This window comes from Apostichopus japonicus, chromosome 15 (assembly GCF_037975245.1).
Source record: "Apostichopus japonicus isolate 1M-3 chromosome 15, ASM3797524v1, whole genome shotgun sequence".
Lineage (NCBI taxonomy): Eukaryota > Metazoa > Echinodermata > Holothuroidea > Aspidochirotida > Stichopodidae > Apostichopus > Apostichopus japonicus.
In genome coordinates this window covers 2,931,129-2,946,107 of record NC_092575.1, presented here as the reverse complement: position 1 = coordinate 2,946,107, position 14,979 = coordinate 2,931,129, and the positions used below count along the sequence as shown (strand labels likewise).

At 37.2% G+C, this 14,979-nt stretch overlaps 1 protein-coding gene across 2 annotated transcripts in view; it reads right to left on the bottom strand.

The window, feature by feature from the left end:
• The window catches only part of LOC139980865 (G protein-coupled receptor kinase 3-like), a 92,960-nt gene extending 77,981 nt beyond the window's left edge, over window positions 1-14,979 (bottom strand). Inside the window, exons 1-2 of one of the 2 annotated variants that reach the window (XM_071992857.1) lie at window positions 14,382-14,979; window positions 11,984-12,060 (exon numbers count right to left, since the gene is read on the bottom strand). In XM_071992857.1, the coding sequence (XP_071848958.1) occupies window positions 11,984-12,060; window positions 14,382-14,494 (190 nt within the window). In that variant the 5' untranslated portion in view covers window positions 14,495-14,979. The remainder of the gene's footprint in view (window positions 1-11,983; window positions 12,061-14,381) is intronic. The other variant, XM_071992858.1, reaches the window with a different exon arrangement.

Sequence of the window (14,979 nt, the reverse complement as noted above, 5' to 3'; positions counted from 1 at the left end):
TTCAGTGGTGAATCAATTCTGCAGAGAACATTTTCCCAATTAACAAAAAGGCTGTTAAGAAAATAGAGAGAAATCCAAATTGAATCCAAAAACATTTCACCAATCTTTCATGAATACTCTGGCTTTCACGACTCAATGCGTTCCTGAGGCTAACGTCATCACCAGTCATGGGTCACACCCAGTGGCGGAGCGTCCATACAGTCAGGGGGGCGGATGCCCCCCCTGACGGACTCAAATGGACTGCTGGCGCCCTTTTCAGCTTTTTACCACTTTTTACTTATTCGCGATTATTGACTTTTTATTGCGCTCTCATCTACCTATTGACATTTGTCACATTTTGTTGGTGTATAATTTTCTGACAAGATGTGGTATTGTTGGCATTTACAGGTCCAAAATACCTAATAGGCACAACAGGCACGTGTCAGGGCTATGAAAACATGAGCACACACAAAGATACCACAGGGATTGTGATGAAGCGCATGTACTTTCAACACCCATATAAACTTCCGAGTTATCACAAATGGCGATGATACCTATTTATTCTTCGTTTATCTGCAAATTAGCAAGGCCCGGAAAGGGTCATTTCCGGCGATCTAGGGAGTATCTTTACTCAAAAAATTTCTGTACGCTCCGCACCAACCTGTGGTGGCGCTCCGCTTAGATAGTGTCGAAAGCGCCCCTACAGACCATTCTCGCCCCCCTTGACCAATACCCCTAGCTCTGCCACTGGTCAGACCCTACTCACAATGTACCTAGAGGATAAACTTACTTTTAATATTTTCTTCCTTTACTACAATTATAGCAACAACAGCAAAAAACATTTACTGATGATAACCTTAGCAAAATCAAAAGTTCTACATAATAGTAGAAATTCTGCAAGGCTTACAAACCTATTCAGCATAGAAACAGCTAAATTGCAAATTAAGAAGTTAGCCACAAGTTTCATTATACAGTACTTATGGAATACATAACAGACCAATGGGGACTATTAAAATGTGTGTTCAGCAAATAGGAAATACTAAAAATTGCCTTTACAGTTCCTTTTTTTTGTTGGCCAATGCAATCTTTACTAAACTTTGCAATGACAACCATTTAATTTAATTTACAACTACACAGCACATGTGACATTACAGTATAACATACATCAATGCACATAGTGTATTGTATATCACACTGTTCATCACCGTATATTGTGCACACCGTACCCACGTTAATCACGCTTTCATCTCTCACATCCATTTAAAACGACTGTTTCGAAGGGAGTGTTTGAGCACACATCCACAAATCTGCTATCACCTTCTGCTAATATCATTCATACTTAACATGCGCCACGTTCTTGACATTGCCCCCTATCTCGAGCGCGCTCATTAAACCGAGCCAAGAGCGAAGAAGAGAACTCTCATTCTATTTTTTTTTGCCGTTGTCGTCGTCGTTGATCTGACGATGTCTATGTACATACATGTATACAGGACACAGAAGTCAAATCTACCCATGAATGGAACTCTGCTTTAGTCAATGGAATAAACCACCTCACCATTTAGTAAGTTGTACAGAGAGCTTGGAGAGGTGATAGCTCAAATGACTGCACAGAGTCTGCACTGATACATGTACTGTACTGTATACATAGGAAAGCCCTACTGGTAATGTAGTAGATACAACAGTCTCTATTACTGTAGACATGCAGAGCAGTAGTAATACATACAAAGTTATTACAGTCAAGGCAGCAGAAGAAGACGCATAATGAAGTAAACAAAAGCCCTTTTTTTTTGAGTGGGCGGCAATTCAGGCAAGGCTCTGAGCAGGCAGGAAGACCTCGATTTCAAGTTTTGACCTACGAGGAAGGTTTTTCAGTACTTTGATACCAAATGGCTCATCAGGGTTCCAGTAATAATAATGCATCGACTCGCCGAGACAGACTGGTGAACTGCCCACTTTGTCCTGACGCTCTATATATGTCTCATTTGGCTACTACTGAAAGAACAGGAACATCCTCAATTGCTTGGTGTACTCTTCAGTAGAGCTCGACGACGGATAGGATGCGATGAAACATCCTTCAGTAGTATCTGCTGACCCTCTCCGTTCAGGTTCATTTCAAATTGGCATGATACTGTAACAAGATGCGTATCATCATCTTCTTGGGAATGCTTTTAATACCCCAAAAATGTGACTTCCGTCGAAAAACATAAGGCAGAGATCAATTAGAAAGTATGTATCCATTCTGAGCATATATTTTAAAAACCTTTAAGAAAGATACAAAATAGTTTAAAAAGCTCAATTTATGTAGTGCAAAGAAAATGTGACAGGGATGGAAAATGCATGGAAAAAAAAAAAAAATCCATACATGTATGTGTGTCTATTTTCATAAATGTCATATGATTTGCCCTCATAACATTCTTTGATTATTTTTTCAATTTTACTTCAATTGATGTCTAAGTCAGAAATTACACTATATATAGCACAGTTGTGATCTTCTCTCTCAAGTGTGAGAAATTCTTAAGACCTCTGTGGAATTTTACAAAGCCATCTTGATGACATTGTTAATGTACATTTCAGCACTTTCTATCACATGGGCCATAAATCAGTGCTCCCCTGACACTTTTTGCAAAAGAATCCTATTCTTGTCTCTCAAATTTAAATCCTTTATAACCATGGAATTCTCACTGTCAGAGCTTTCTTTGTTTTCTTTGTGTCATATATTATATTGCAAAATTGAGGTAATTAGGTTTTAATACTGACAAGCCTACATGTACACATATATGGCTAGCATTATAAATGCATTTAACAGTAGATTGCAGCATTTTGGAAGCAAAAATAGGAATTAAAAAAAATAATGTTAGTATAAAAAATTAAAAAAAGCATGGAAAAATGGTGATTCTGTCTTTAAGTTCACTAAGAAATGTAATTTATAAATTCAAAACACAATCAACATCATTCAAGACAGTAAGAGCATAGGCACGAAATATGCTAGGAAGTCAAAGAAATGGTCACTCATACTCAAACTTCAGTAATCTTGATACAGTACTTTGACTCTCATAGCATTTGTCCCTCACTAAGACATTTAATGATCTAATTCTCTCCCACCCTCCTACTAAGGGGGTTCCTGAACATCTACAGTACTGCAGGAATAATCTGGTACTGCCAGAACCTTTATGAAGACTGTAAGAGAGCACATTTGAAAATTAAGCAATGTTAGCCTGCTAAAATTTAGGGTTATTACTGATGTGGTTTTTACTCATCTTTATTTATTTGAATATATAATTTTAGCTAAGCAATGAAAGTTAGACAGAGGAGCACCCCTTTTTAAGTTAGAAGAGATAATTTTCAAAATTTGAACTTTCCCTTAATTCCAGATGAGAATAACTTTTGGAAGGGGGTACTTGTATGATCAAGTTCGGTCTTTGGACCATAGACATATTTATGATGATAAATTTCAAATCCCCCCCCCCCCTCTTTATTCTCTTTAAAAAGTCACCATTAAGGGATTGATTCTATCAAACTATGTTCCCACTTTGTCAGGTTCAGATTCAAATTTATATCCAGTGCTAATTTAGTCCAAAATTATGCAGTACTACTATGTATACCTAGATTTATTTGAGGTACATTGCCAGTTTCAACTTTGACCTCTAAATGCCAAAGGAACAACAGGAAGTCAGTCACAGGGGGAGTACTTTAAAGAACAGTAGTAGCCTATTGTGTGATTTAACTTTTATATAGTACAAGTTCAGGAAGAAATGTTTGGCTACAGCCTACAGTTGAACTTGAGAAGTGGCTCAAAGGTTGATCCATTAAGCATCCATTTGTTATATGACCTTAGAAAAAAACAGTGTGTAATCTATGTTTAATATCAGAGAGGAAATGCCATTTCAAGAAGTATTTCCAGACACTTCCTGAAGCCCCAAATTACACAACAGAGACTGTGATATAGCATTTGTTACAGACAGTTAGCTTATAGATTTGTATTAACATTATGAAGCTGTTTGACTTTTTCACAACAAGAGACATTCTTCACACAAATATAAAAGTTCGGATTTCGAAAGGGAAATTATCCAAAAAGGCATTTTTCTCATAGTCCTCCTCATAGATACGTGACTGTACATCAGCAAATTTTGATTCGCATCTCAAACACCATTTTTTCCCCTTCAAAAGTGTTGTCTATCTTTTTGATTATTTAACATTTATATGCCAAGGAATCATTTGTCCAGCATTTTCAGTTTTTCACCATGAAATATGCTACATGTCTCTCTTCCAATAACTTGAATTAATTATTTGTTTTTAGTACATAAATACTAAATATAACTGGTCCTATTTATAAATTTTATATAATTTATACTGGCATAAAGGAATTGAATTGAAAAAAAATGCAAATGTTCAAATTTTTATATATAGCGCAGAGATGAATGTACAGTAGTTTTCTAAACATGAACTATCTTATTTTATAAGCTAGACAATATTCTCATCTTTGAAACTATCTCACAACATTTGAACACTAAATTATTCACTGTTATACACCACAAAATTTCTCGGATTCATAAGAAGCCGCAACATCACATAATAGGGTTTTTTAGGGAAACAGCCCTAAAACCCTTAAAACATGTTTCCGGTAAGTAGGGGGAAAAACAGAAAATCAAGCTCGCACCATTAAACTAATGCATGATATGCTTCGTACGTAATGACGAACCTCTTCAAATCCAGCGACTTTAAATTCGCTGAATTAGAAGTCGTTACTTGAAATGATATATATTTAACCATACAAAAACATGTACAAAGTTGTTATTTAAATGACTTTCTGTATCCAATCTCACATAGACCAGTCCTGACGATCAAAAAAAAGGGCGAAGACTATGACACATTATAAACGCACTATATACTGACGATGATGACTCATCCAAAATGTCACATTTCACAAGAGAGAAAAAAAAAACAATAATTAATGCTTGTATCAAGCCTAATATGCCACAAAGAGCACACAACATGATTCCACATTTTGTGATTTTTGTATAGTGCATGTTGCAGTCAAGACATACAGTACAAAGATGAAGGGAACAGACAAGAAGTCCATATGTATGCAATGTCACACAACTGAAATACACACGCAACACATTAGCTCCACGAAAAAGGAAAATTTTTAAGGTTTTACAAAAATTGCTAAAAAATATGAGGATATTCATATAAGTTTTTGTGTGGTAGGAAGCTTTGATAGAAACAGATGATGAAGGAAGGTCATTGAAAGGAGTTCCAATATTTTTGATTACCGCTGGACACTTTGGATGGTACACTCAGGAGGGCGGTAGACCGGAATGGGCTGGTCACGGGGAGAAGATGGTGGTTCAAATGTAACCGAAAGCTCTTGACACGATAGAGACAGAGTGCAGTTGTTGTGATGAGACAGGGAAGTGAGGCAATGAAGTAAATAATATTTACGATACCAACATATATTAGACGCAAATAGAATTATCACATTATTGTCAGTACGATCTTGCACATTTACAAATTATGTATAAACACCTCTGAGCTTTTGCAGACAACATTATTTTAGCCAAACCCTGTTTTTTCAGGCAAGATTTCTGCACTTTTCTCAAAGTTCTGGTTTGAGTATCAATGATCAACCACAGTTACACAAAACCAGGACAATATATACAGGTAAAAAACAGGTATTTTACTTCAGAATGGTATATATGGAAGGAAATGGAAGTGATTTGGTAAGGGGGGGGGGGGGCTTTTTGCTTTATTCATTACTATTATCATTTTTTTTTTTGAGGGGTTGTAATATCTACCAGTAACTTCTATCATGTCATTAATCATGTTGGGGAGTGACGTAGCTTACTTTAATTTAGAAATATCACAAAAACAGAACAAAATTTAACCAAACAATCCAACCAGGCACTGAGGATATCTATGGACGATGTCTTTAAATTATGCTGAGCATATTTTTGTTCCTATAACATTCGATAGCTAACTACACTAGTGTGTACAGTACCGTACATGTTCTGCAGTACAAATGAGATAATGTTGTTATCTTCTCCTAAAACCCATCAACATTTTAGTAATGTAAGTACTGTATTAATGTGCAATTAGGCCTTTACACTTTCATATTGGAAATTGAAAATCCAGCTAAAGACCTCAGACCTGATCCTGCAGGAGCAGAAATGCTTGACTGAGCAATATGGAAATCCACAAAAGTGGAATTTGTAACTGTTCCTCTCCTCTAACTAATACAGTAGATAACTGTTCACAACATTTACTATGTTCTTTATCAAATTTTTAGCACAAAAAGAGAAATTGGCTTTTTTGTTTGTTTTACTTTTGATGCTCTGATATGCTGTTTTCCCATTAGTCCATTATCATCACACCTGCATTACCAAATGAAGAACTGTGGTAAAAACACAGCAGAATTGAACGAAGATAAAGCGGTGATAAATTACAAGGAGAACAAAAACAAAAGAAACCCACTAGTCTTATTACTGGTACATTGAGAAATCCAAAGAATTGACAGGTTACAAATGTCAGAGGTAGGAACATTGAATCATAATATTAAGTGTATCAAGTTTGGATATTGTTAAGTGGTAACTTTCACCTGCCTGTTCAAATGACAACCTACATTCATTCATGTGGTGGTGCACATGGCCATGACAATAGACTATTAATGGATACATGTGTAAGAGTAGTACTATAACAAATATGTATCATATTAGGCATACATACATATATATACTGTACATACACAGTATCATATTAGACATGTACTACATATATACATACATACACACACACACCTGTGGCAAATTTATGGAGCTTTATGTACATGTATATAAATGAACCCCTACAGTACAAACCTAAGAGCAATGCCCGCCAATCAAAACATTTCAAAAAATATATATATACAACATCGTGCAGTACTACAGTTGACTTGTACTGAGAAACAAACTGTGTGAAGAAGCTATGCGTGGTTTGGATAGTATCTACTGGTATCTCAATCAGTAGTAACTACAGATATGTACAGTACTGTACAGTACTGTATTCATTTGTACTGTACAGCACTGACCTGTATTGTACTGTTTTGTACAGTACAATTATGTACAGTACGGGCTGTACTGTACAGTACTGTCCAGTATAGTACAGGTAAGCGAGGAGCGAAGTAACTATGTACTGACTCAAATGTTGTCACCAGAGTTCACAGGTTGCCATGGGGTGGTGTGTGAATGGAGAAGAGCTTGGTGATGGAGAGGAGTACAGAGGGTTTTCGGAGTGAGGAGGGGTGGGAAAGTGGTAGACGAGGGTATCCAGTCTTAAAGGGTGTGAAGACTCGCGCAAAAAAAAACGTCTCATGCCGGTAATCTGACCTAGTTTCGAATGAGGTGTAACAGAAGTATTAGACACCACCATCGATCCCAGAAAATATACACACAGCTTGCTACTGTTGATAATTAGACACTAGTGTACAGTCAGTACATACAGCTACAGTCAATACCCACAGCACAGTGTAGAAACGATACAGCGATTGACATCTCAGGTCCAGCTAAAGATAACAAGGTATCACGTTTCATTACTGTCTGCATTTTGTAGCGACACAAACAAAATATCACTTGCAAGCAATAGAAAGTTAACTTTTCCAGATGGCCGAACATGGTTTGGGGCGAGTCTTCAGTGTCTTTAAGTTACCAGCATATCAGAGACAAAAATTGAATCATCTTTGCACAAACTGATTTCCCAGGGATGCAACATAAAAGATTTACAAGTCCGGGAAAATTATGAATGATGCCGTACCTGTTCCATACACAGTACACACTAGCCTGAGCTACTTGTATACATGGTAAAACTCTTTGCAGAGCTAGATTAATGTTTTACATTTTGAACAGCCGTTTTTTGTCTCTGGATGTTGTTAAATCGTTATTAAATCGTTAAAACGTACATGGGTCTGTGTACATATTTAATTGGCAACCAATTCGGTCTTTGTGCATGTAGTGGTTTCCTACGCAATTACCGTATCAAATATTTCCCGCAGCTGTCAACTACAGATGCAATAAAAATCTATCCAACGACCAAAGTTAATGCAATCCTTCCCAGTACCAGTAACCTCAGTTTAATATGATCTATACCATTACTGCTGACTGTTTACATTTACTCCAATCCTCCGTATCTTACTGAGCAGGCCATGATTTTAGTTGATTGTGAGAATAAATTATTAATCCCCCATTCAGATGCAAATAAAATCCACCGTATGTTTAGAGTTTAGAACCAGGCTTGACTAATTGTTGAGTTCAGTGACGAAAGAAGCATTTAATATACTGTACTGTATATTATAGAATAGATCAGGTGCGACTCATCTACAAAATGATAAATATTTGTTAACATGTATGGCAAAAAATTACAGGGCAATACGGTACATACTGTACTGTACACACTTGGCAATAAACTGTGTACAGTTACAGCATACACACTATATACACAGTACACAATTGGCACTGCTACAGTATAATTAAATACACCCTAGTGATATACATGTACTGTAACGTACAATTAATTAAGACATGCAGAAAATTCACAGAAACTCCAGGTATTAAAGGGTAAGTTGCAGAACTCTAACTATCAGGCTGTCATATATCCAATAATGAGTCACATCTCACTTTACTATGATTTAAAAGCACAACAAACAATGCTAACTCAAGTAGTGTTTATTGAAGCGTAATGTAGGTATGATATGGCGGCCTGCCCCCAGCATTTCCATGTCAAGGATCAAGTATTTAGATTCTCACTGTGGGTTCACACATACACATTTTCTCTGTGTACAAAACTGTGTACAAAATTGTACAATCTTTGCATTTGTATCACAATTTTGCCTACTTTGTATAGCATTTTGCAAATATATACTTGATAAATTATTCCGGGCTGCACGTATAGTTGTATCTTGTATGCACATGTCTTGGTACATGAGATTTTATAACCTATCGCCTTTAAATATCACTGACAAATAGAAGTCTATAATTGTATTAAAACCAATAATATCCACATTTTGTATAAATTTGTTATAAATTTGCAGTTGTACTGTATATACATCACAACTTTAATGGCCAAACTGCACGCTTTAAAAGCAACCACTCCACAGAAAGCCACAATGAATATATTTTTGATTGCTTAAAAAAGTACTGGTAGAAATCACACTGTATGCAACATGCATCATCCAATACTGCACTGTAACTGTGGAGTTAGCTTTATATACACAGTACACACACACCATATGGACAGATTTCTACTAATTACATGCGTTCCATATAAAGGTACCTGTACATTAACTACAGTACACATGTGCAATCCATACAGTACAGTTAATAGTGAGCACTATTTGAGTAACCCATTCATGTTGACAGATGTTGACAGAAAAAATCCGCTCGAAAAAATACGAAGTAGACGCTTTGGTTGGTAGAATGAGAAGGAAGGTTGGTGACCCGTGAAGCCGGGTCACAGAGGGTGCACAGTGTTAAAAGATTACCAGGACATTCTAGGCGCGGTAGAATGAGGTGCATAGGTTGTGGGGGGACAGGTAAGCGAGGAACGAAGTAAATTCAATATTTCAACATAATGAAAGACTCCATTAAAAGTAGCGATGCACAAGTTCTGCCAGAGATGTGTGTACTGTACATGACAGGCCTAAAAAGTTCACAATCTTAGCCACTTGCTAAAATATGCCAGTGACTAAAAAGAGTCTACTGCCTAAAAATCATGCTCCCACCCAGGCCTTTTCCAGAGTGACAACTGTACTGTAGGCTTTTGATAGCAGCCCTACCGTATGTAACATTTTCTGATCATGAGCAGTAACAATAAACCAGGGCTTCATAGTATACATGGTAAGGAAATCATGCAGATTCTTTGACTGATGACTATTAAATTAACTTTGTGTCAACCATTTGTGTACAAGTTCTGTTACATGTCTACTGGCACAAACTTGCCACTGGTACCTTTTTTCTACTGGCAAATTATGACAAATATCCACTGGCATTTATCCTCTTAATAGCCCAAATTTTGAGGCCTGTATAAATTCCAAAACTTACTGGTTTGGATATTTACGAGTGACGAGCTTACCTGTCTCCATATATAACACTGTGCGCCCTCTATGACCGGACCCCCCTTCCGGTCCCTCCTCCTTTTTCATTCTACCATTCCAAGTGCCTACACGCATATTTTTCTTGTGGATAGTTTCCTTGGAAATTTGTCTTGGTTTTCTTCGACGATCGCCGGAAGTTTTTTAGCTTCGGATCTTTAGAAGTTTGACAGTCCTTTCCTGACCGATAACATGTCACGCAATCCATTGAAGTGCATCAACTGCTCTATGTTTCGCCCAGGCAGAGCCTGGGACGAACACGACCTTTGTCCGAAATGCAGATCCTGCACCCGACGAGACCCCTGCCTGGTGTGTATTAAGTTTACACCAGCGCCTTTCATTCCTTTTTCATTCTACCAGGACTTTATAGGCACAGTAGAATGAGGTGCTAAGGTTGTGAGGAGACAGGTAAGCGAGGAGCGAAGTAAATTTTACAGTGTACAGTCATTTTTACTTAAATATTTGTCTGTGACATGTGAGTCATGCCTCCCAATATCCCCAAAAAGCGTGCAAATGGGTGGCATTCATACAGTACCATTCACACATCCCTTAACCCCGAGCCCCTACCCAAACAAACATACACAAACAAACACACAGGTACACAAGGACAAACACGCAAAAACTGCATCATGATTACAATACATACATCACCAACTACGGACATGCATACAATCATGTAAATTGGTGACATGTTGTTTTTCAGTGGTATTTACCTCATTAAATGCCATGTGATTAACCATCATCAGACCACCTCCCACACGGTCCACACCTCCCACTCCCACAATCCATCCCCCTCGCCCTCTCCTCCTCGTACACTGCTTGCCTTTCCTCTCTTTCAACCCATCTGGGAGTGCAATGTTGATAAATTACAACAAAGGTGAATAAACTTTCAGGGTTCCACAAGCAAGCAACAATTTAACCTTTAACAGCTCGGCATTATTTAGATCTGATCAATGATCCATACCAACTCTTTTTGTAGTGTAACTCCTGGTAACCACCTTCACTCTCTATTTTTCCTTTTCTTTTTTTTCCCCAACTTACAGTATAATTTATGTTTGTTGTAAAAGACCTTTGATTTGGAAAGGAAGTCATCCCCTTAATGCTGTGTGGGGAACAATAACGCACTGCACGCACGCACACACAGAACAGAAAATCTGCTTCGTTTACACAATGGATCATGTCATTTCATATGCACCTTTATTGTGTTTCCTAGGAGATGCACTGATACCAGTCAGAACAGTAAGAGTTAACTGCTGGTGTACATCGACGTTAATAACATAGCCATCTCAACAATACCATACCAACAGTCTGAAGGAAATCTAAGACTGGTGTCTGTCGGACTGAATAAATAATGGCAAGTTTTTGCGGATGACTCTGAATTTTCCTCTACATGGTGTTGTATCGTTTTCAAACTTCTCACAAATTCGTAGAAGAAATGCCAAAGCGCCACAGTACCTGCATCTGTAGCTTCCATTTTCTTTCCTTGTTACATCATGGTTGCAATTAGCTATTCAAATCAGCTGTTGACTTGAGAAAGTCAAACAGTTTCATTTCTCCTAGTATTTTATTTCTCCCCCCCCCCTTGCCAAGGCTTCCCCCTAGCTTTGTCTAGATTGATTAACTTTGTCAGTGTAAGTAAGAATTTAAGAAAATAGTTTTCAATACAATATACAGCAGTTCAAAACAATAAATATCCTACTATATAGTGCTTCACTACACCAACGAGAACACACATATTTATCCCATGTTTTATTTTGTTTTGGTTTTTTTTTTCCTTTGTTTTTCTTTAACAATCTTTAATAATCTTCCCCCCTTTGATAACCTTCCCCCCTTTTCCCATATTTAGTCAGGTTTAATCAATTTGAAAAAAAATGCAAAACAACTTACCAAGTCTCTGGTTGAAAATTTTTTCAAAGGTGATTTCGCTTCTCTCCTTTAGATACTTGTACATGACACTCTTTATGCTGCAAAGAAACCCAAATAAAAAATTTGTTTTGTTAATTCATTAACTATGCCGAAAAAAGAGATGTTTTCCGGAAAAATGAGGAAAAAATATATATTTGAATAAATGTTATTCAAAAACTTTGGAAGTTCCTGAGCACGTGAAATGACTCTAAAGCATACCGTAAAATTCTGAAACAGAGTTTAGACCAACAGACTGGTAGCATTTCAGTTCTTAGGTTATGTACTTTTAACACATACTGTATATTCCACTGCCCACCACTCAAAAGGCTTTGTGCATTACTTGTGTACAAAACAGTCATGATTGTGTTTCCTTCTCAGCTAAAGGAAAGAATGTCCTAGTAGAAAGCCAAAAATATGCCATATTTTTAAATTCCTACCTCAATATTTAATATTCATAAAGTAAGGCAGATTCTGGTATAAATCTCATGGTGTCAGTGACTTTCACAGATTCTTATTCAGGAAAAAAGTAGCGCAATACAAACCTTGCGTAACATCTTATAATAAAGACTGATGGCCCACTATATTTGTAATGAAATAACAAACGACTGTATATAGTTGTAAAGTTAACTCTCACCCTTAACATTTATGCCTCATTTGTATAACCGAAATGCTCGATATAGGAATGGTGCCCTTTACTTTTGTAACAATAGTTAATCTTTATGTTCACTCATGCATGTAGGCTGACCACGAGCCCTTACTCACTGGTGGAGAAGGCTTGTTGGGTTGGCAACGAGGTGTTACAAGGAAGAACTTTGATTAAATATATATGTTACGCACGGTTCCTAGTGTATATAGGACTTTGATTTACGCACGGTTCCTAGTGTTGTACATAGTATATTTTTGTATCCTTCCGAACTCTACATTTACCGTGATCGGCTTCGCTTATACTTGTATACTGTGCATCATTTTCTGCAACAATAACAAGCAACGTTGGTCTGTGATCCTCCGTATGTTATGAAACATTAACTGAATTAAGGCTAAAAAGTCAGGGCAACAGGAGGAAACCACCAACCTTCATTTAGCCTATACTGTAGACAAGTAAACTGCACTATTTAAATACCTTTCACCCACTGTCATAACAATAGAACTAAAATGTATACCAAACTTCCTGTTAAAATAGCTCTGAATGTTAATACTCAATATAACTTGCTGTTTCCTGGACTTTGGTTTTGTAATAACTTAACAGCAATGGTAGTGTCGTCATACATACTGTACATAGTATGTACACATCTGAACAAATTTGCAGGGCCCTCTATTTTTTTTACAATAAATCCAGTACAAGTTACCGTTCTTTTCATGTCCCATTTTGTGCTGATTAACACAATGGAAATCACACACCAAAATTCTTAAACGGTACAAATTCAAACGCACCATTGCAGAGCTTTGCCTTCCCAACAACTGCTCTGATTATATACTTTGACACTCTCTCAGCAGTTTTGATCACACAAGCATCCAAGAGAAACTTGATGATGTCACAAATATGTTACTGTGTCAAGGCTAAAACAAAGTCCTTGGATGACTGAAAGATCACTGGTTTTGTATTAAATGACTATGTACTTATTGTACATTTGAGAGAAATTGGCAAAAGCGCAAAAAGTTAAATGATTGGACAAATTCATTACTGCTGGTGTCAGTAGTTTGTCCTAGAAATTGATTTAAAAAAAAAAGTAATTGAAGAACAATAGCTGTGCTATTTACCTCACTTAGTTGTCCTGGATTATCCATAGCCTTTACCACAGCATGAAGAAAACACACACTTCAAAGGTATTGGCCAATAGATAATGTATAGTGTATCGTTACTGTTACTAATACTAGTGTTAGTTAACAAAATAATGAAAATCACAAGCACGTATTCGCAACTAAACCATAAAATGAAACAACTCTAGAACTGTACATGCCTGCTTAGTTTAACTGCCAAGGACCTTCTAACCAGACCTTTACATAAATTAGAAGACACAAAAAAAAGCTTTAATGCATGGGTCCTCAGCTGATTCCTAGGGATAGTATTAACATATGCCACAGTAGGCCTAGCCTAGGCCTGTGTAGTCACTAAGTTACATAGGCCTAGCTTATTATTCGCCTTGTACCTTTAAGTTTCTTCAAAATAATGCATTCATTTCAGTTCAAGTTTTGCACTTAAGTTGGCACTGATATAACCACAACTGCTACTGGTTTGGGAAGGGAAATATCAAACAACCACCATATTGTATGGGGTTGTACACCTGCTTTTCCTTCATACTGTACTAGCAGGCGACAGCTGTAGTATAAAACACCACCATGGCATAATGTAATGTCATGAATGTATTTATTTTGTACCCACCTTGGATCAGGCAGCATAATCTTCTTACTTGCTCTGGCAGCAGGAGTAGATTTACTCTTCTCCATAGCCATCAAATAGCTAACATCCGCAAGAACTGCTTCCAGGTCCGCCATTTTAATGGTTTTTGTGAGCTGTGTGTAACCCAACCGAAGAGAAAGATAGGGGGAAATTGAATAAATATCTTTACGAAATATGAGGCAGATTTTAAAAGCCTTTTCTTCACAGGCACACAGCCACAGATACCGGGAGGTGCATCTGCTATACAAATTCAACACACTTCCGCATAAAATTCCAACTGCTGTTTTAGAGAACCACGGCACCGTCAATGACTAAAACGACAAAATTCCACAATTCCAGTTTAATCCAAATCGCATAATTCCAAAGACGCCATGAGGAAGAGCCTTACGAAGACATCTTGAACGATAGTGACTTAGGAAGGTTGGATGTTATCACAAATTGGAAGGATTCTGTAGAATGAGCCGTACGGCATTCGTGAGTCCCTGGCCGCTTCCTCACATCTCCGTACGTACATACGGTTGATGTTTCGTACATACTATGTATGTACGGTAATGTAAAAAGATAGCAAGCTGACATGTAC